Below are 20,686 nucleotides of genomic sequence, written 5' to 3'. Positions count from 1 at the left end.
TGAGACTTGTAGGTGTCTTCAGAGTGAGGCATTAAAAGGAGATTAAAGTATCATTGCCAGGGCAATGTGTGCGTTGTAATTACTGGTTTATATTCCCAGATCCTCAATCACTATTAACCCCAGTGTTCCTTGGGGCATGACAGTTTCAGATGCTTCCTCTCTGCATCCTATTCAAAACTGAACTGACTCACTGGACAGCCTGATCTGAGAAAAGGATTTCCTCCTTGTCTCCTTGGTCATTTAACTCAGACTGGTGAGAATTTTTGGTTTTCTCTCTTCTGTACCTTTCTTGGATCATTAGAAAGGAAGTTTGACAAAACCTGGATTGGTGCAGGGCTGTGTGGTGCTTGGCAACACCCCTGAGTTAGGCAGCTCTTTCAGTGCAGATTACTACAGGTTATACACCAGGAGCATGCACTGGATGGTATTGGGGAGCCTTTCCAGCTCCTGCTATCGCTGCACTGGGGAGCAGGTGTTTTCTAGGCTGAGCCAGGGAAAGGTGTAAATAGCTTGATGTTGTATTGTACGTTTTCTGCCGGTCATTAGGTAAGTGCTAGAAAAACCCACTGACTACATTCTACAGAGTAAATCTGTGTTATGGCCAACAGGATGTAGAAACACCAGGCTTTACTTGCCTTGGTAAGGCAGTCAGCCAACAGCTGTTAAATTCTAATTGCACTGTGCAGATGATAAGGAAGAAGACAAGGGTGTTACTTCTGCAGAATCATTCTAAAAACGGCCTTAAAAGTATAATAACTCGGTGCCAGGAAATTCCCCTAGAAAATGTACTGTTTGTGGTTACCAGGGCATGGCAAGAGCTTTTGATGAGAGCTGCCCAACCACAGGAGGTGTTACAAGGTTTTGTTCCCCTAGGTTAGAAACTCCTGGGAAAGCAAAAAAAGCTGCCTTGGCTCTACAGTAGTTACCACTGCCTTGCTCTCTTTCATTTGGAACTTGATCGGTTCACCAACTTTTCTTCTCAGATTGCAGTTTCAACCATCTTTAGTCATGTGAGACATTTCTTTAAAATTTTAAAACTGTCAGGAACAGTTACAAGCACTTTTTCATTCTCTAACCTTCAGGTACTTCAGCTTACAAAGCAAAGTGTAAAGGCAGTCACTTTGGATTGTTTTGTCTTTGAACAGTCTGGTATTGACTTTCCAAAATATGTGCATGTCCCACGAGTTTGTCACCTCACATAATTTAATAATCCCTAGGAAGCAGATCTTCTTTCAGCTCCCTGAATTGCCATGAATGGTGCAAATTTATCTGACCAGCATGAAAGATTTTTCATATAATCTGATTCTTTCATATCTATCTAAATATCTCCATTATTTTAAACATAACTTCATTTTCATTTGGTTTTATCATTGCTAGAATTCTAGGTAAGCTCAAAAGTCAGAAATTGGGATTTTTTTTTTCAGTAAAACAGATAATTACACAACCTTGCTGTAAGAGTGCTAGTGGAACATCAGCCCATTATGCTCCCTTAATGAGCCTCACTTTGGCTTTGATCAGTTTCCTGTGTTCTTTAATATCATGTTCACATGGACCAGTCAACACAATTCAGTTTCTCACTTCATCCTTAGTTGCTGCTTCACTTAGACCAGAGCGTGCAATGTATGAAATCAGTGATTGCTTTTTCTCCTTTTAGATTCAAAAGTGTCCCCAATTGATTGCCAGGTGCACTGAGTTACCAAGGACAAATCTATAGTTTTGCTAATAAAGAACCTTCTTTTAAAAGGGCATCTTGACATCACCTGGGTTTGGGGTGAGGAGAGAGACAATAATGTGCCTTTTATGTGTTCTAAGATAATTTGCAACAAAATTAGAGAATTTGTTGAATAATGCCCACAATGCATTGAAGGTGTGGAGCTACCTGGGAGTAACTGTGATGCTTATGCAATTTAAAATTTAGGTGTAGGCGCTAGGAAGGGGAGAAAAGCAGCTCTCAACCCTTGTCCCTTCAGAGAGCTTAATTGCTCATTAGGAATAACCATGGCAACAGTTACCATGCCCCATTAATCCATCACACAAGTGGCCAGCACCAGCTGCTTCAAGTTAAGGCAGGAGAGGACCCTGCAAGAGAGTCAGTATTCCCCTAGCTGAAAATCCTTCTTTCTTCATCTAAAAATCTGCCCAACATTCACCAAATTGGTGAACTATCAGTATTTCATAGCATTGAGTTCCCCGAGTTCACCATGCCCTATTAAAAAGAAAACCCATGTTGCCATTAAGAAAATGGTCAAATGCAATAGAACCGTTTTCTCATCCGCTCCTATTCACGACTTGTTAATATTTTTATATTTTTGTACAGGGGTCATTACTGTTTATACAACAGAACTCCTTTTTTTTTTTTTTTTTTTTTCTTTTATATTACACTGAACATGTAAAAACTCAGTGTGAATTAGAAAATCTTCATTTCTAGAAGTCTCTAGTACTTAACTGGAGAGGGAATGAAAGCTGAAGCTGCTTAAGTGTCCTTAAACCCCTGTGTATTGGGAACAGAATGATACAAACTCAAACTTCTTAAAACAAGATTTATTGGCACAAACATACATGTTACAAATGTCTACGATATTCTTGGAAAATATGTTCGCCACTTCAAAAAAATCACTGTTCACAGAAAAGTACAGTAATATCAAACTTTATAAGTCACCACAATTTCAGCATCAAAATACATGCATTTTATCATTTATAAATGAAATTCCACTGACCTCCAGGTAAAGCACTTTAAGAAATGTCCTGGTCTCCACAACATTATTTTTTTTTTTCCTCTCCAGATCATTCCAATAAGGTGCAAATGGATTGTTTTTTGTAGAGGCACAAATCACAGCTCCTTGCTCAGTACAGCTGAGTCTATGAGGTGAGAGATGCTGTTCTCAGCACAGACTTTCAGGTCCTTTCTGAGTGCGTTACTACAGAGCTTAACACCACTGTGTGGCCTTTAAAACAATGCAATTAGGGATTTGGTCTGGAGTTTGGGCTTTTAAATGGGCAACTGAAAACTTATTTCTGATTATTCCCTTTACAGGAAGTAAAGCTTGAAGAATTACAAGGAAAGAGGTAGAAGAAAGGTTTTTATTTTGCACTGCCATTCCATCAGCATTTGAACCAGGTGTGGCATTGCCAAGGATACTTGTGAGGAAGGAGAAAGAGTAATCTCAGTAAATCTTTTTTTTTTCTTTGGTGCCAGTCTAGTAACTTAATAGCCACTCAAAATGTTGTCACTGATCTCAGATAATAAAGAGCAAGACTTCAGCAGATGTCCTGAATCTGATTCTATGCCTATTCCAGTTTCAGTGCCAGAGAAGCAGGCTTCACACACACACACACACACACACACAGAGGGGAGAGAATGCACTGATATCCTCAGCATGATCACATCTGCCTTAGACCAATGGCAACAAGAAGGAAAGAAAATTTCTTGATGTCAGAGGAAGTTCTTTGAAAAAAGGGGGGTTGCACTTAATTCCACGAGCTCTGAATTTTACTCACTGCACAATGGAACAAAAAGGCAAAACCGTAAACCACGTGCATTTACAAAGGTCTTTCCTGCACTTGCATCAGCCTTGGTAGGGCATTGAACATACCCAGTGACACAATTTGTTGTGAAGCCATGGGCCTTGGAGATTTTCAAACCCCACCAAGACAAAACCCTTGCAAGCTGCTCCAAGCTCAAAGGCAGCCCTGCTTGGAGCAGGACATCGGAGCGGGCAACCCCAGCAGTCCTTTTCTCCCTAATTGTTTTATCATTCAAAGGAAAGGTTTTTCCTCTTCCGAATTAGAACATGGCACAGATTGCATGCCAGGTCTGGATTTAGCAAGCACAAATGAGGGTTTTTTTGTTGTGTTAAACAGAAAACAGAAATTCCCTGTATGCTTAGGCACACGTTGAAGTGGCACACGTTGAAGTCCCTTCCACACCAGGGCATGCCTTGCTCCTCACTCCAGGCTGGCGAGCGTGAGATAGCACAGTGCTGAACTGATTACACAAACACCTCCAGAGGCTGCTTCTCTGTGTTAAGACTCAAACATAAGTCATTAAGGAAAATACTAATTAGCTGGCTATGAACTCATTTCCTGTAATGAGCATAACAAGTTTATAATAAGAGTTCATATATTGCCACTTAGAGGACTTTTTATCCTGCAAAACAAACTGAAGGTTGTTCACAGTAGACGTTTCACCTCTTTCATACTTGGAAGGAGAATGTCTCACCCAAATGGCAAATGCCTGTCTACATATATAAGCGCTTCTTTGGAAAGGAGAAGGAAAAAAGGAGTTATCAAATAAAACTTTAACCTGTACACGGTTGGTGCTTCCCCCTCAGAATGTATTTTTGCAACAGACAAAGCATGTTTTTAAGTCCCACTCTTGAGTAGGAGGTGCTAATTTCTAATCTTTCAGTGATGCTGATAAACCTAATGTAATATTTTACCATGTATATGGTTGGGAGAGAGAGGATGTTTCATTTACAAAAATAATGATGTTTTTCATGACAAATAGTGAGCTATCTGTAACATTTTATTGTGCAGACCTGTGAGTGTGTCATAGCAATATTAGCATTTTATTGTCTGGGGAAAAAGTAGATGGAACATAGATTGAAGTTAGCTTTTCTAATGAGAAAATAATATTCTTTCATCTATAGTTAAGCTTTGGAAACTAATTATTTGACTGTTTTTATAGCTGCTAATTGCTTAAATAATATGTAAATAAGTAATGGTTAAACTTTATACCCATAGTCTTTACCATACATTTCTACTTTTAATCAGAATATTTTTCACATTGGGTTTCATGAAAGGATGAACTTGGATTATTTAGTAGCTTGCTAGTGGCATGGTAGTCACACTGATCACTGGAATTTTGGTTCCAGCCAAGACTACTTTTATTAATAAAGGAATTTTAACAAACTTTCAGATCAACACTGTAAATATTAATAGCTAAAGTTCTGAAAAAACTTATGCATTGTGCAGCTATGAATTTGTAGGCCCATTATATGCACTATCTCAATCCTTGGTCTTACAAAGAAAATAATTGCATCTGCCATTATTTAACTATACTTTAAACAAACCTGCAATGTATCAGGGGGAAAAATTGATTTAATTCTTTTAAAATTTTCCTCACAAAAAGCTCAGACCACCACCATGTGTTCACATATATATTACAGGAGTGTAATGGATTCAACAAAGGGATTTTTTATCCTCACCTTAGACCATTTAAAGGTGGACAAGCACAGGTACTGGGCTGGATCAAGAGTAGCTGTGTCAAAAAATTCCATCACTGAGCCCAAACTGCTCTAGGACAAAGTGGACATTGAGGCTGGATCTTTACTGCCCCAAGCACTCTGAAATCCTGATTTGACTGCAGTCCCTGACCACTGCTGCAGCTGCCAGCAGCTCCATGGCTTGGGCTAGAGTACCCCAAATGGTGCTCCCTGCAAAGAATGCTGCACCATCCTTCCTGCACCTATCTCCTGCATTGTCCAGAAAAAACTCCACCAGCTGCCATAGTTCAGTTGAAGTATTTGAATACAATAGACAAGCACTGCTTAATTGTAGTATTAAAAGGGTGCTCTTTGGTAGAGCCACTTATAAAAAGGGGTTTACTGAATGTTAGCAATATTTCACTTGGATCACTTCCCAAATGATGATATTGTGATTACCACAATATCCTTATTTGCTATTTCCTCTCGTTCCTACAAAATTAATGAAATTACTGTAACAAGAATTGTTAAATCAATTTAATTAAAATTCCAATGTAACAATTTAAGGTAGTGTGGCAAAAATGCTGCCGTTTAGCCTTCTTTTGTATCACACAATTTCGAACCAGACCCAGGTGTTGTCTGTTGTCTCTTGTTCTGCCTCAGGTGGTGTCGACCAGGGAGTGGAGGTTTGAGGAGAGCTGGATGTTGGGGGGAGGAGGTTGTGCTGAGCTCTGGCTGAGGGCAATGGTGGCAGTGTGGCAGAAGGCAGGGAGTCAACCCAGAGGGCAGAACAGCCCCACAATTCTGTGTTCCAAATACACTGCACTCCAAAACCACAATGGATTTCTAAGAGAACAGAAAGAGACGTGAAGAATAACGGAAAAGCCAGACACTATGAGAAGAGCTAAAGAATGGAGAAGGTTTTTTCCATAATTGTCTTTGTTGTTCTCTATGATATTTTCTCTTTGAGAACAACTACTTTGCCCTTTGAAGCTTATAGCACATGGCTTCTTTGGTTGAATAGAGTGTTACGTACAGACCATGAGGCTGAATTCATGTTTTGAAGCGGTGCAGGTTCTGGGTTTTGCTTTGGAGAGTTAGCAGATGTGATACACTCATGACAGAATGAGGTTACTGCGGGAGTGACTCATTGTTGAATAATCAAGTGTTTACTCCACCAAAACTGCATGTAACCAGACTGCCACAGTTCCTCTGCTTTATTCTAAGATGTAGCTTTTAAATGTCAGTGCGCCAGGAAGGAAGGTGAACTCCTTGGGTGGCTCAGATCTCTTTTTATTCATGTGTTTAAAGGCAGAGAGTCTTACGGTTCTCAATGGAGAAGAAAAACTACTGAGCACATCAATTGAGGCCCAGATTAATCAGCTGAGAAAGGGAAATTAACTGAAGACAAAACCAAACTCCTTTCCTGAAGTATTTTTGAAGTAGATCAGATGGAGAAAGAACAACTGGTGTGAGGTTCTGGTTTGGTTGTTTCATACATCCCAATCTAGTATCCCTCCTGACAATAACATTGCCATTTGAGAGACGTTCAGCCAATAATTTGTCTAGCTACTATTCTTTTGTTTTCAAACTACTTTCTTTAGCCTTTTAATTCTGCTTTTAAGGAAGCTAATTTGAGGGTGTTTGTGCTTTCTCTGGCTCAAATATATCTTGTCTAGCAACAGGGACCTAAATCAGGTGAGGAAGAGCTGGCTGGAAGAGCATCTCAGTCTTCTGATGAGATAGAGGGCCCAAAGGTTATGATCTGTTACAGGTCTAAAGTTCAGGTCAGGATGCAAATCCAGATCAAAGAGACTTTGAGGCCTTTCCCTAATACTCACTGTGTACATTGGGAGGGAGCCCAGTGCCTTATATGGCTGCTGCTTCAGCCCTCTTCCTGTTTAAAGGGCAGGAGAAGCAGGGCTGAGATGTAAGTCCTGGATCATACCCAAGTGCTCCCCAGGTTAAATGTCAATGCCAAGTCAAGAACTTGCTGTTAAGAGCTAAAATCTATTGTATTTAGACCAGAAGTAGTCCAGCTGCTCATAAAATTAAAGTAAGGTGAAGCCCTGTCAGAGGAGCAGTGACAGAAACAGAACTTTAAAAGGTCTTGCTACTCAGACAAAAGCACAGCAGATTGAGGCTGTTCTAATTCATTCCTTGCACAGTCAATAACGTCCTGCTCTTCCATCACTGAGTGTTTATATATCACTATATAAAAAGAAAAAAGCCAGATATCTTACTTGCCTAAACTGTTCCTGAGACTAACATCACGCAGGTTCCAACTGAATCAAAGTGCCAGCTTTAGAAATCCAATTGACTACATTTCTAAATCACCCCTTGTCTTACAGACCCTAGGTTACATTCAGAATCTTTATCAGATTCTCCCATCCTCCTTCTAATAGTATTGGATTAGGTTCGACTCTGTTGGATTGACTGTGCTGTTATGTAATGCTGTCAAAGTGAAAATCAGGCCAAGTACCTCATTAGGGCTTCCACACTAAGTTTTCCTGCCAAGTTCTGTGCAACACTGGTTTTGGGTTTAAAGCCACATCTGTGTCACTGCAAGTTAACTAAATTTGAGAGAAAGTGTAATGCCCAAGCAGAACCTCAGTAGCCTGTTGATAGTGGGTGCAAGCAACACTTGCTCAAGCTCAGAAGCTGATGTAGGATCACTGACAAGATCATTGAGAAGCCAAGCAGCAGCTGACCAGCTGTTAACACCTTCCTTCCAGCCGTGCTGTGTGTGAAGGGCATCTCCTGCTGTACAGCCTCTGGGATGTACAACTGTGCTCCAGAAAGCAGAGGAGGAGCTTCTTGTAAGGATGGAATATGCAGGTCCCAAACAATGTCTAATTCTGGATAAAGCTATCAAAAGCATTGCTTCAAGCCAGAAGAGGCTTCAGTTTGGTCCCCAAGGTAGCAGTGAGAAAGCCATGGCCTTGGGGTCCCCCGAGGGTTTGCCAGGGAATCACTAAAAGGAAGCCCTTTTGTGGTGCTTTACCAGCTCAAGGCAAGAGCTGAGGCAATAGTCCGTGGTGCAAAGCAGGAGCTGAAATTTTCATCGATGGTGACTGAACAAGAATGATTTCATTTTTCATGGAAAATTTACAGGCAGGCAGTTGTAACTGCATGGACATTTCAAAGTGGAAAGCAATCAATCCTGCCTTCAACACAAATAAGATCTCCTACTGTGTTTATATAGATTGTGTTCTGCGCCAGCCTGTACATATGTGATGCTGTTGCACAATCTACGACCTTGAACAGTCCTGTATTACCATATTCTCCTTGCTGAAGGTTTAACCCTCTGCGAGAGCAGCTGAGCTCTGGGTCTGTGCAGGGAAAGACACACTTCTTCATGCTTCCTGGGCTGAATTAGACAGGTTACATGGTTTATCTCACCAATTACAACCAACCACCACAGCACAGGTAGTAGCAAACATTGAGCATACACGAGCACACCGCGGGCAAACAACTTTGAAAAGTTAAACATGTTAATTTACCATTTTTCATTACCACGCAGGAGGAAATAGTCTTTTCAGAAACATTCTAAAACCCAGTAGAAGGCAGGTTTCTTAACTCCTCCTTGGAAATTCTCACTTATATTTAGCAGTCATCCCCATTCGTTACAGTTTTGAGAGAGAATGGGTGCACATTCCACAAGGAAAAGTTTTATTCTCCACTCGCACCTAAATGTCCCACTTGGTTTAGTGAGTGAGTTGCTTGAACTACATTAGCTGGGAGGATGTGAGCTTTGCATCCTTGTAGCACTCCCTCTCCAGTTTCATTTGGGAGCTTCGTGTGTTTGTAGCTAGAGGATTCAAACTCTTTAATGTATATTTGCAGTCCTATCAGCTGAGTATCAGTTCAGCCTCCCAGAAGAGAAGGAACATCTGCATTAAGGCTCAGTGTCAGCATTTCACCCTCCTGATTGCACCACCTCCAGCAAAGGGAGGTGGTATCTTCATCTCCTCGCTCTGTTCAGTAGAGAAGCCCCGTGAGGACAGCATGCTCAACACGGGTGTGGGTGGCAGGGTGTCACTTCTAGCAGGTGATCCCTTCATATCGGCTATCCAGGTATCTTAGCAGTTTTAAAAGGCTCCTGAAGTTGGATGGCTCATTCCCCTGCCAGTGAAAGCCCATTTCTACACTGCTGTGTCACCTCACGGAGTCAGGCCTTTCATTTCTGCTACAATTTTTGTCCAGCTCATGAGGATTTCAGAATTGTTTGTTATCACCCAGCTGAAGGACTGAAGTGATCAGGGCATACCAGGACATCCATTATCACATTAGCAACTTTGAATATTCAGCTTCATTAAGACTGGGGCCACTTATGACTTAATTATATGAAGCAGTACATGTGACTGTAAAGGCATAAATATTTAGGGGGAAATGCCACTGGAACCTTTCAATTGACCATTACTTAGTCTCTCTGCAAAATTCTACTTCAGCATAATTTATATATAGATTCACAACAACAAACTGGTCAGGCCCTCCATTTTTTAAAAATCTAAAACTATGTCAAGAGAGACACTCCACAGTGGGAATATTTACACTACTATGGTCACTGTTTCTATTCCCTAATTAAACTGCAGACAAAAATCCCAACTCACCAAATAATTATTTTTTCAATTCTGTGAATTCTTTTTTGAAATTCTGAAGGAGTTATCCTAAAAAGACCTTTTTCTGAATTTCCTGGCTAAAAATTTGATTAATTAATTTTTAGTTTGGTTAAGGATGATTAAACTATTCACTGTTTTAAAAAGAAGGAAACAAGAAATTCACAAGAGCATACAAGAACTTTCTCTCAAGCCACAATATATAATTTCTTTTAATTACATCAAATGTTAGTTTCAATTAATTGAGTATAATAGGTATCTCAGCTGAGCACTTTACAAAGATGACACTATATTTTATGAACTACCCACATGCACAAATGTAAATATATATATTTTAAAGCCTATTAACACCACTTTGAACAGTGTTTCTGTTCCTTCCTCTTCCCCAGGAAAGCTTTGCTAGGCACCCTTCCCTTTCTTAGGCTCTCCCCACTGTTCCCCCTTACCTTCTTCCTGATTTTTGAATGATCCTGGCAGCAGGGACCATTTCTGCAAACTGCTGCAGAGGCAGCTTCCTCCAACAGAGCTGGGCAGCCACAGACATCACCAAGATTGCTCATGGGCTCTAAGTCAGGGCTGAATTATTGGGCATTCGCATTCAAGAGATGTCCCATGAAACCTGACATATGGTGCCTCGAGTTCTCAGCAAGGGAATGTACCTGAGTCATTTGTGACGCTTGTATTACCACTTCTGCATTTCACTGGGCTTTTTCAGGACTGTGCTAGCTAATGCTTTTTGGCTGTAATACAGGGTTTTTTCTTTCTGGCATTCCTATTGAGGCCATCTTGGTTGTTCAGAACACCATGAGGTGCTTTCCATAAGGAAAAATTTAAATCCATAAAAGATGATAAACCAGTCTTATTTATTTTCTGCGGACAATGTTTTTAGACTTGGATTCTACATCTAATCTCAAAAATGTCAGTGTTTGGTTGGCTAATTTGAAGTATGCTATCTTACATAAATACTTATAGGTATCACTCTCTTCAATGGGAGTAACGGATATATCTGACAATGGATTTTGCCATCCAACTTTAGGAGCTCAGATTGAGAATTTTGGTCCTAATCTTTGCTGCAACCTTAGATTTGGGTCCAATCCACCTGAAGTGTCCTTTTAGATAGGAGCTTCCCCACAGCTGCATTCTCTGATTCTGAGATGTTTTAGGATGCTTTTTGACATACTACAGTTTCTGAAGGTCAGTGCGTACACATTTTAAGACACAGTGATTAGACAGTGTATGGAACTACTTGGCAGTATTTAGCTGGTACAGTTTCTTGTGGAAACAACAGAATTCCAAAATACACCACACTGAATGCTTATGGGTTATTACAAGCAAAAATCCCAAGACACCGGGAATTAAAAAGCGGAGTTCAACAAAGGAACACTGATATCGTCGGCTGATATGAACAAAGTTGTGCCAAGTCTTCCTTCTTTGCTTTTTCAAGTGGAGAAATAAACTGGGAAATGAAGCAGAAGGAAAGAAAGATTAAAAAAAAAAGACAAAACCCAAGAGTTATTAAAGAGTTACTGCTGGACTTTATCTTACAGAAGCATGTGATGTCAGAGGATTGCAAACGTCTTCAGCACATCTTAGCTGAAGGAGCGTGTCTGGCACACAGTGTTCCTCTCTAGCAGACACGGGGATGCTCCTCCTGTGTCTTTGGAGGGAAAACTGGAGTAGAAAGCAGGGGGGACTGTGGCTCAAAAGCACTGACAGTGATGTCAGCTCCTGTCCCCAGCCCCAGCAGCACCTGCAAAGCCATGTGGTGTGTTGTATTGCTCCCTCCAGCAGGCAGCTTGGGCCATTCCAGAACCCATGGCAGCTTGTTGCTGTGAGGAATGGCTCAGTTTGTCTGCATCTACAGCCACCCCTTGTGCAGGGGATGAGCTTGTACCCACCCCAGTCACAGACTGGAAAAGTCACGCAGGCCTTGTCTAACAGCACTTGGATGCTTGATGTCTACAGGATTTAAACATATACTTGAGAGCTACTGTAAATAAATACAGCATTGAGTTAAATACACAAAGTCCTTCCTGATGCTGCAGTCTTTAGGCACTTATCGTAGAAGAATCAAATAGACTGAAAAAATAATCTGACAACAAATACACTCAAATCTCACTGACTTGGTACTAGATCTCACTGTGGTGAGCCAAGGCATGGGTTGAACAATGTGACACTCAGGTTTATGATTAAATACACTAAGCTCAACCCTCAACCTAACCCATGTCAAACCTGCTTTTTTTTTTTTTTTTTTCTCCCTCTTTTTTTTTTTTTTTCTTTCTTTCTTTCTTTTTAACTTACCAGGACAGGCATTCAACATTTTAAACCATGAGTGAAACAATGTTCTTATATTTGTTTCAGCCTACACTTCTATGAAGGAGTTATGAGCTATTTTGTCCACTTTTAACTTTCTTGTTAAGACTCACAGAATGCTCAGTGAGGAATATATACCCAGCAATTAGTTCAGTGGCTGCACATCTTCTTTGGTCGCTGCACTAGACTGCAGAACAAGGGCCAATCTTCCTCTTGAGTACGCAGTTAATATAGTTAATTAATATTTAACCATTTCCCATTCTTGCTGTATCAGTGTTACGAAACCCTGGAATTATTCTGGGTCACTCTGGTGCCAGCATTCATAAGGCTAATAAACTGTCACATTTATCTCATTCCATTTAGTCATGTTTACAGGTGAGCCTGTAAGCCTTCTTTACAGGAGCAACAGAGGAAAATGGAAACATGCTGAATGCCAGGCATGTAACTTGAGAGCTGGGAATTAACTCACATGCACAGTCTGGCCTTCTGGTGAATCTCTTCTGGGTTACTACCTGCATTGTGTATCTGAAGAAATCTCCCTTTCAGGAGTTAATGCCATATTACAGTTATGTCACCTAACAGCTGTTGCTAATGCAGGGTTACATAAACCAAATGTTCAGTTCCTGTCATTACAAGGTCCCCGAGTCCCTACCAGCACGACTGCTATTGTTCATTCATAGCTAACTTCCCTGCAACAACTGTGTGGAATGAGATGATCTTTTGAGAAAAAAAAAAAAAAAAAAAAAAAAAATAAGAGAAACTTTGGGCTGTCTTTTTACAACATTTGGGCATTTGAGGTGCAGAAGGATCTTCAGAAACACTGACATCTGAAATTCTAGGTGATATGGTAGAAACCAGGTAACTACACACTTTTAAAAAAAATCATCAAATGCCTGTTTGCCTGTGTGCCTTCACCCTCTTTTTATAGGCATGAGGTATTTCAAGAATTACTGTTCTTAGTAGAAAACACCAGGACTGTGGCTCTCATAATAATGAAAGGAAGATCTCTGAGACTGCACAAAAATTTATTTGAAACATAAAAAGTGAGAGCTTTTAATCCTAGGGAAAGTTATGTAACATGCTAATGTAAAAAACATTAAATGTCAACAAATTCTGCCAATATATGTCCAGGGAGTTTGCAGTAATTCTCACTATAAAAGCATAACACTAGAAGGGAAATCTCACAAATTAATCAGTTTAAATATTTTATATCCATTTTTTCATTGCTTTGGTTTTCAATGTATCAGCCACTCTTAAGTCACAAGCTATTGAGATCATAAATAAAAGAAAATGAATTACTCACTTATAATTATAATGAGAATGACTGCGCATACTACACCAAGGATGATCATCATCTATAAAAAGAAAGTTATAAGAAAGAAAAAGAGAAAGTCAGGTTTTCACATGAAAGACATAAACCCCTCAATTTGTTTGCTTTTACTTAATGACTCATTCCTCATAATTTTAACTCTTGCAAACACTCGCTGTGCCAGACTTGTTAAGGCCCCAGATTTAATGTTGATTTTAAATTCAACAATGTTGTCAAAGTTGGCCAGTTCTTGCCCATCAGCTAAAGATGCAGTGGCCAAACTCAACCATTCCCGGCAGTAAAGAAAAACTCAATTCCCAAAGTAAAATAATTCCAGTGTCTGGGTTCACATGTGGCCACGTACCACCTTATACCAGAGTCACCTCATCCCTTTTCCCCACATTCCTGGATGTCGCTAGAAGACACAAAGAGAAATTATAATCACTCTTAAGTTGTTACCATGGCTTGTCACGGTTTTGTTTTCTGGTTATGGAGAAATGTGAGATGTTTTTCCCTGCCCTGACCATAGAGTGGTTTTCGGGGGGAGGACAGGGACCTAGCAAAAAGCTGGCTGGGATATTGGCAGCTGAGTTGGCCAATGGGAAATGTCGATGTGACTTTGGAAAGGACATTTAAAACTAACCTGCTGCGGATCCGTCCCTCTCTCGCTTTGGAAATCAGCAATGAGGTAACATCGGAGGCGGTGGGCGGCCCCAGGCAGGGCCCTGCTGCCCCTCTGCGTGACTGGGCCGGGCTCAGCCGGGCCTCTGAGGGCCGCTGCCCGCACAGGGAGAGCCTGGGCCGGCTGAGCCCTTTCCCCTGCTGCCGGCAGGGAAGGAATCGGCTGCAGCTCGGCAGTGCTGGCCATGTGCTCGGACCAAGGCAGAAGGGGCCAAGCCATGGCCCAGCTTAATCACTGCCGGCAGCGGAGAAAGCAAACCTGCAGCTCCATAACAACTCTGAGCCGAGCCGCCCTGGGTGAGACCGAGGGGTGGGAAAAAAGGGACATCTACCAGCTTCCTCCATCAGCACAGCTTGGCATTTTTTTCTTGCAGCTCTTGCAGCCCGAGGCCTGCATATGGCCCTTGCAAGCCCGGGCAGATTTAATCCTTTCCTAACAACATGGAGTTTTAAAGCACAACTCTTCCTTAAGAGAAAGAAGAAAGAAAACAGAGGGTACATAGAACAGACACCACATGAAGTTAGTGGATTAGAAGTGAAAGAACTGATAATATTGGAATAGGATTGAAGAAGTGGACGTTTGTAACTGGACTTCTCTAAGGTCAACTATGGAGAAAAAACCTGTTCTTTGTAGCATCTTAGTGTTGTTGGGGAGAATGCTAATTCTGATCAAAATTGAGGACTGATGTGATTGAGATTTAATTGAGAACTTTAAAGCCCCTGCTCCTGGGTTAAAAGGAGGACTCAGCCTTTGAGGCAAAGATGATTTTAGACTAGAGGAAGTATTCGCAAATAGTACCCCAGATACACTGAGAAGATTTGCTGATAGAACATCACAGTCTGCAAAAACTCTGGGTTGCAGCAGATGTGTAACATTGGGAGCACTGGACTATTTTGTCTTGTAGCAAACATCTCCATAAAACACCCTAGAGAGACTCTTCTCCTAAAATAATGAGTGATTATGTTTAAATAGTGAAACTGACTGAAAATCACAAGTTGTGTTTTTCTATGTTGTTTAATAAGAAAGTTAATAGTTTGTAAAGGGAGAGAAAGGTGTTTTAAAGTGTCATTTTGTTTTAGTTTAAGTTTTCTTTTTCTCAGCTTTTTTTTTTTCATTCTTTTAGTGTGTGTTAATAAAACTATTTTTTGTTCATTTTTAAGCTTAAGCCTGCTTTGGTTTTTTTCTCCTAATCTCTCCCTCCCACAGAAAGAGAATAAATACTAAAACCCCTACAGTTGTCCAGAACAGAAGAAGAAAACTTTATTTAGATGACCTCACTTATACAGATTCTGGACAATGACCAGGGATTGGAGAACAAAGTTACCACCTCTCCATCACACTGGCTATCCTAGAAGTCAATCAATTGTCCCTCATCAGAGAGGAATGTGAAAAACAACCACTTGTTTATGTTACAAGAGTGAGAAGACTCCACTAGGAATGTAAACATTCAGAGAAGGCTAATAGAATATAGTAACACCTGGAATCAGTGAAGAGGCAGCTGGAGATGGCTGAAGCCCAGCCCTGTTTGTGCTGCTCCGTGTGCTGGTGCTCTTGGGATAGGAAGCCCGTGTCAGCCAGAAGAGTTTCCAGCATGTTCTCTTGGGAACAGCTCACTGCAAAGCAGGAGCCTGCTCCCCCAGGAACAGGTGGAGCAGATGCAGCTGTGCACAGCCCACACCAGCTCTGAGCTGGCTCAGAGGCCCCACCTGAGAGTCACTGAAAGCTAACAAGCCCTCCAGGGATGCTGCAGCCCAGTTGCCATTATTACTCCAGAGATTAGAAAAACTGTAAAACAACAAACATGGGCATATCAAATCAAGGCCTTTGTTCCTCCTGACATGAGAACAGACCCAACCATTGGCTTGCAGGAGGTTGTTTGTTTGGTTTTTTTTTCATTTCCTCCCTCTCTTTCCAGATTTTGTGAGCCAGAGGAAGGACAGGGAGATTGTTTGTCAGGAGAAAGCAGGAAGGGACAATGAGGAAAGGAGAATGAGGGTAGGTTTGAAGAAGCAATGCAGCGCAGATTACTGTGGTGACTGCAGTCACATGGGTGAACCTAATTCAAAATTTGTGCTTGTAACTCCCAAAAGCCCTGCTTCCTGCACTTCTAGGTATATCAGTTAGGCAACAGCTAAGGAGGCCCAGAGGACCTGCTCAGCTAAATTTCTAACCTAGATCATTTTATTTCTGGAGTGTTTTTACATGTAGTTTACCCAGAATATTTTGACTTGCTTTACATGTCATAGCACTGTGGATTGAAGGGACAAAGCAGACAGCAGGCTAGCAAGGGATACATGTGGGATTCTCCTTTGGGAACAGCTGGTTTTGTTTAGGTGGGCACAAGTAGTCAGCTGCAAAGTTGGTACTGGAAACGGAAATGAAGCTGAACTTTTGGCACAGTGTTCATGGTGGTGGTGCATGAGTAGGAAGAAGCAAAGACATGAGTCTGAGGAGAGTAAGAGGAGATGCAGTTTCTGGGTCCAAAATCCACAAATACTGGAGAAGGTCTGAAAAAGCAAAGGAGAGTTTCTCTCTTCCCTTGGGAAAGGATTAGACTTTGAAGATGGCAGGGAAGGCAGCTGGTTGATGAAAGTCCTGCTCTATCCTACCCAGCCCTTCTTTATAAGAGACTTTAATTTCTTCCCTTCTCACAGAAGTCTGTGGAATCCAGTTTTGGGTACTTTTTATGGTTTGCCATCCTGAAGGAAAATCAAATCAATGATCCCCCTCAAGGAAAAAGCTTCTTTTCTCCCACTCTTAGAATTCACTGCACCTGATCAGTTTTTGTGCTCCACACAGAGAATTGACATGGAATTATTTCCCATCCCTATTTGAAGGCACTGGGGAAGCATCAAAAGTTGTATCTACATTTTATATACTGCAGAACTTATGAGTTCTGGTAAAGATCAAAGTTGTTTGACTTCTGGAGCCTCGAGGTCAAAGCACCTTTTTCTCACCTTGACAAGAAGAGATGACTCAGAGGTGCCATTTTGCAGGCAAAGTCCCACTAAATGCAAGTGAAAGCAATTCCTGCCATGAAGCAATTCCCAACACGGATTTATATTCCTTACCTTGCAATTTTTCCACCAGTATTTCCTCTTCAGTTTGGCTGCACTGGTCTCAAACTGTGAGGCACCTGCTTGCAATGCATCTGCCCGGTTGTCAAGCTCCGACAGCTTCTGGTCCCTTTCCAGCACCTTGTCCACGTTCATTCTCATGATGTCCACCACCTGCGAGGGCACAGACCCACCTGAGTCTCCTCCCACAGGAAAGCTGAGGGACACCCATCTGTTCACACCCTGGAATGTCACGCCTCATCCTAAACCCAGCCTTTTCCCATTATGGTGTGTGATGGGCAGTGCCTCAAAATCCCAGCCTGTGGAACCACACTCAGTGAGCTACACTGTGCTGGATGCCCTTTCAGGCAGAAAATAAAGAGACATCATGAAATACCACTGTTAGTTTCATTAAAGTTTTTGACTTCTTTTATACGGATACAAAAATGAGATGAAGATCTCTATACCACAACTTGACATCACTAAGGACAAGCTATTATTTTCCTTGTACAGTTAATACCTTCCTTACCTGAAGCAGAGAAACCAGCCAGATAGAGGCCAGTCTAAAGGGAACTGTATGCATTTCCTCACAAAAAAAAAAAAAAAAAAAAAAAAAAAAAAAAAAAAAAAAAAAAATCATTCTGCAGATCTTTGGGGAAGATGACTTCTCAGCCATGATTTGAAGTCCTGCTTGAAACTAGAGGAGAACATTTTACCTGAGCAAATTCAGCCCAAGGAGTGGCAGAGAGCTCATGCCACCTTATTGCACAGCCAGTATACGATAGGCAAGGGCTGTTCACACATGCATTTTATGTGTTAGGTAAGACGAAAATCCTCTTCTAGCAAGCCAATAACTAAATGGAAATCTAGAAATTCACCAGAATGCAAATGTCAGTGTCACAATCTCAGTAAAGTTGTGTCCAATTTTTCTAGCAGTGAATAAGGATGATGGTCTGTTAATTCTCACACTCTATAATAAGGAATTCCATGTCATACATATTTAATAGAATTTAACTATTACCTGCAAAAATCTAGAATTATTTAAAGAACACATTATTCAAGTACAGTGAGATGAAATTGGTAGTGAAAGAATCTTTAACAGGACTGCCAGAAGGTCTCAAAAGATTTGTTTCACTTGTCTACTAAACCAAAATGAAATATTTTGGTCAACCCAAATTTTCTTACTTGCCTTTCCAAACCAAAACCTTCCAAGCACTTGGCTTCATATAAAATAATAATAGTTTTTAAAATTATTGATTTCTCAGCTAGTATTTAGTTGACTTTTATCTTGGTACAATGATTTGTAGTGAAAATGTAAAACTATTTGAAAATTCTGAAACAAAACACTATTTCCTAACTATTCTCTTAGATTTGTGGGATTTTTGTTGTTGTTGTTGTTGTCCGTTTGTGTTTTTGTTTCGTTTGTTTCACCAGAACTACTTACTGAATCTAACCTGGCTGCAGTGAACACTTGTCCAGGTGAGATTTCATTTTTTGTCAAATAAATAAAGGTTGGGCTCTCCCTTAGGACATAAGCTCTACCATGTCTAGAGGAATCAGGTGGGATTCCTGCTGGAGGTAGAGGAGTGGCTGCAGCGCTCCGCGGGCACTGGTGTGGCGTTGGGAGGATCGGCGCGCTGGTGTGGCGTTGGGAGGATCGGCGCACTGGTGTGGCATTGGGAGGACTGGTGTGGCGTTGGGAGGATCGGCGCTCTGGTGCGGCGTTGGGAGGATCGGCGCTCTGGTGCGGCGTTGGGAGGATCGGCGCGCCGGGGCGGCGTTGGGAGGATCGGCGCGCCGGGGCGGCGTTGGGAGGATCGGCGCGCCGGGGCGGCGTTGGGAGGATCGGCGCGGTGGTGCGGCGTTAGGAGGATCGGCGCGGTGGTGCGGCGTTGGGAGGATCGGCGCGCTTGTGCGGCGTTGGGAGGATCGGCGCGCTTGTGCGGCGTTGGGAGGATCGGCGCGCCGGGGCGGCATTGGGAGGATCGGCGCTCTGGAGCGGCGTTAGGAGGATCGGCGCGGTGGTGCGGCGTTGGGAGGATCGGCGCGGTGGTGCGGCGTTGGGAGGATCGGCGCGCCGGGGCGGCGTTGGGAGGATCGGCACTCTGGGGCGGCGTTGGGAGGATCGGCGCTCTGGAGCGGCGTTGGGAGGATCGGCGCGGTGGTGCGGTGTTGGGAGGATCGGCGCGCCGGGGCGGCGTTGGGAGGATCGGCGCTCTGGAGCGGCGTTGGGAGGATCGGCGCGCCGGGGCGGTGTTGGGAGGATCGGCGCGCCGGGGCGGCGTTGGGAGGATCGGCGCGCCGGGGCGGCGTTGGGAGGATCGGCGCGGTGGTGCGGCGTTGGGAGGATCGGCGCGCCGGGGCGGCGTTGGGAGGATCGGCGCGGTGGTGCGGCGTTGGGAGGATCGGCGCGCCGGGGCGGCGTTGGGAGGATCGGCACTCTGGGGCGGCGTTGGGAGGATCGGCGCTCTGGAGCGGCGTTGGGAGGATCGGCGCGGTGGTGCGGTGTTGGGAGGATCGGCGCGCCGGGGCGGCGTTGGGAGGATCGGCACTCTGGGGCGGCGTTGGGAGGATCGGCGCTCTGGAGCGGCGTTGGGAGGATCGGCGCGGTGGTGCGGTGTTGGGAGGATCGGCGCGCCGGGGCGGCGTTGGGAGGATCGGCGCGCCGGGGCGGCGTTGGGAGGATCGGCGCGGTGGTGCGGCGTTGGGAGGATCGGCGCGCCGGGGCGGCGTTGGGAGGATCGGCGCGGTGGTGCGGCGTTGGGAGGATCGGCGCTGGTGCGGAGCCGGTTCCCAGCGCTGCCCGCGCCTCTGCTGCCACCTGCAGGTGACGGCAGCGGACGGAAAGAGCCGCGAGAAATCGGGAAAAACGGCTCAGCGAGGCTCGGCCAAAGCCAGACACGGTTAAGAGATGAAAGGGGTTTTACTTGGTTATTTAATAAGTATCTTTATGCTAGTGATGCCTTAGGATTTTAGCTTTTATATTGTTCAAGTTCTGTACTGCTTTACTCTAAAGCTCCACAGCCTGTCAGTTACTGTTCTCCGGTTTTATTCAGACAGTTCCTCTCTAGGCCTGAAACTCAAGGACACCTCACTGTCTCAGGCCCTGAAAAGTAAAAACAAAAGTGAATTGGGGGGAGCAAACTGGGGGTGAATGACTTCATTACCTGAAGCTGGAATTGGAACATTCATCCCTGAGATGTAAATGGACTAAACTTATAATTGTCTGAAAAACCCCTGACCATCGTCCACCTTGGGTGTGGCCTCTGGGAGGCTCTGACTGCCCAAGGTGTATCTGTTGAAGGCCTTTAATAAACACTCACTTGATTCTCTTAATCTGGTCTGGCCTCTGTTCTAGGGTACAACAGTTTGTCAAGGTGGCATATGCCAAAATGCACACACACAGTAGATCATGTATATATATTTATAAACCTTGCAAATTAGTTTATCTAACAAAGATGCCTCAATGAGAGGCTTAAATAAATGGTGTGACATCTCCCTAT

General features: G+C 43.1%; 1 protein-coding gene across 2 annotated transcripts in view; it reads right to left on the bottom strand.

Annotated features, from left to right (window-relative positions):
• Positions 1 to 2,526: 2,526 nt before the first annotated feature.
• VAMP2 (vesicle associated membrane protein 2) overlaps positions 2,527 to 20,686 on the bottom strand; it is a 57,551-nt gene continuing 39,391 nt past the window's right edge. Inside the window, exons 3-6 of one of the 2 annotated variants that reach the window (XR_005702422.1) lie at positions 17,199 to 17,357; positions 13,810 to 13,860; positions 13,440 to 13,491; positions 2,527 to 11,279 (exon numbers count right to left, since the gene is read on the bottom strand). Coding sequence is in view for 1 of the 2 variants with exons in the window: in XM_040074411.2 (XP_039930345.1) it covers positions 11,263 to 11,279; positions 13,440 to 13,491; positions 17,199 to 17,357 (228 nt within the window). In the remaining variant the exon portion in view is untranslated. The remainder of the gene's footprint in view (positions 11,280 to 13,439; positions 13,492 to 13,809; positions 13,861 to 17,198; positions 17,358 to 20,686) is intronic. The other variant, XM_040074411.2, reaches the window with a different exon arrangement.

Source organism: Hirundo rustica, chromosome 10 (assembly GCF_015227805.2).
Source record: "Hirundo rustica isolate bHirRus1 chromosome 10, bHirRus1.pri.v3, whole genome shotgun sequence".
NCBI lineage: Eukaryota > Metazoa > Chordata > Aves > Passeriformes > Hirundinidae > Hirundo > Hirundo rustica.
This window is presented reverse-complemented; position numbering and strand designations above follow the sequence as displayed.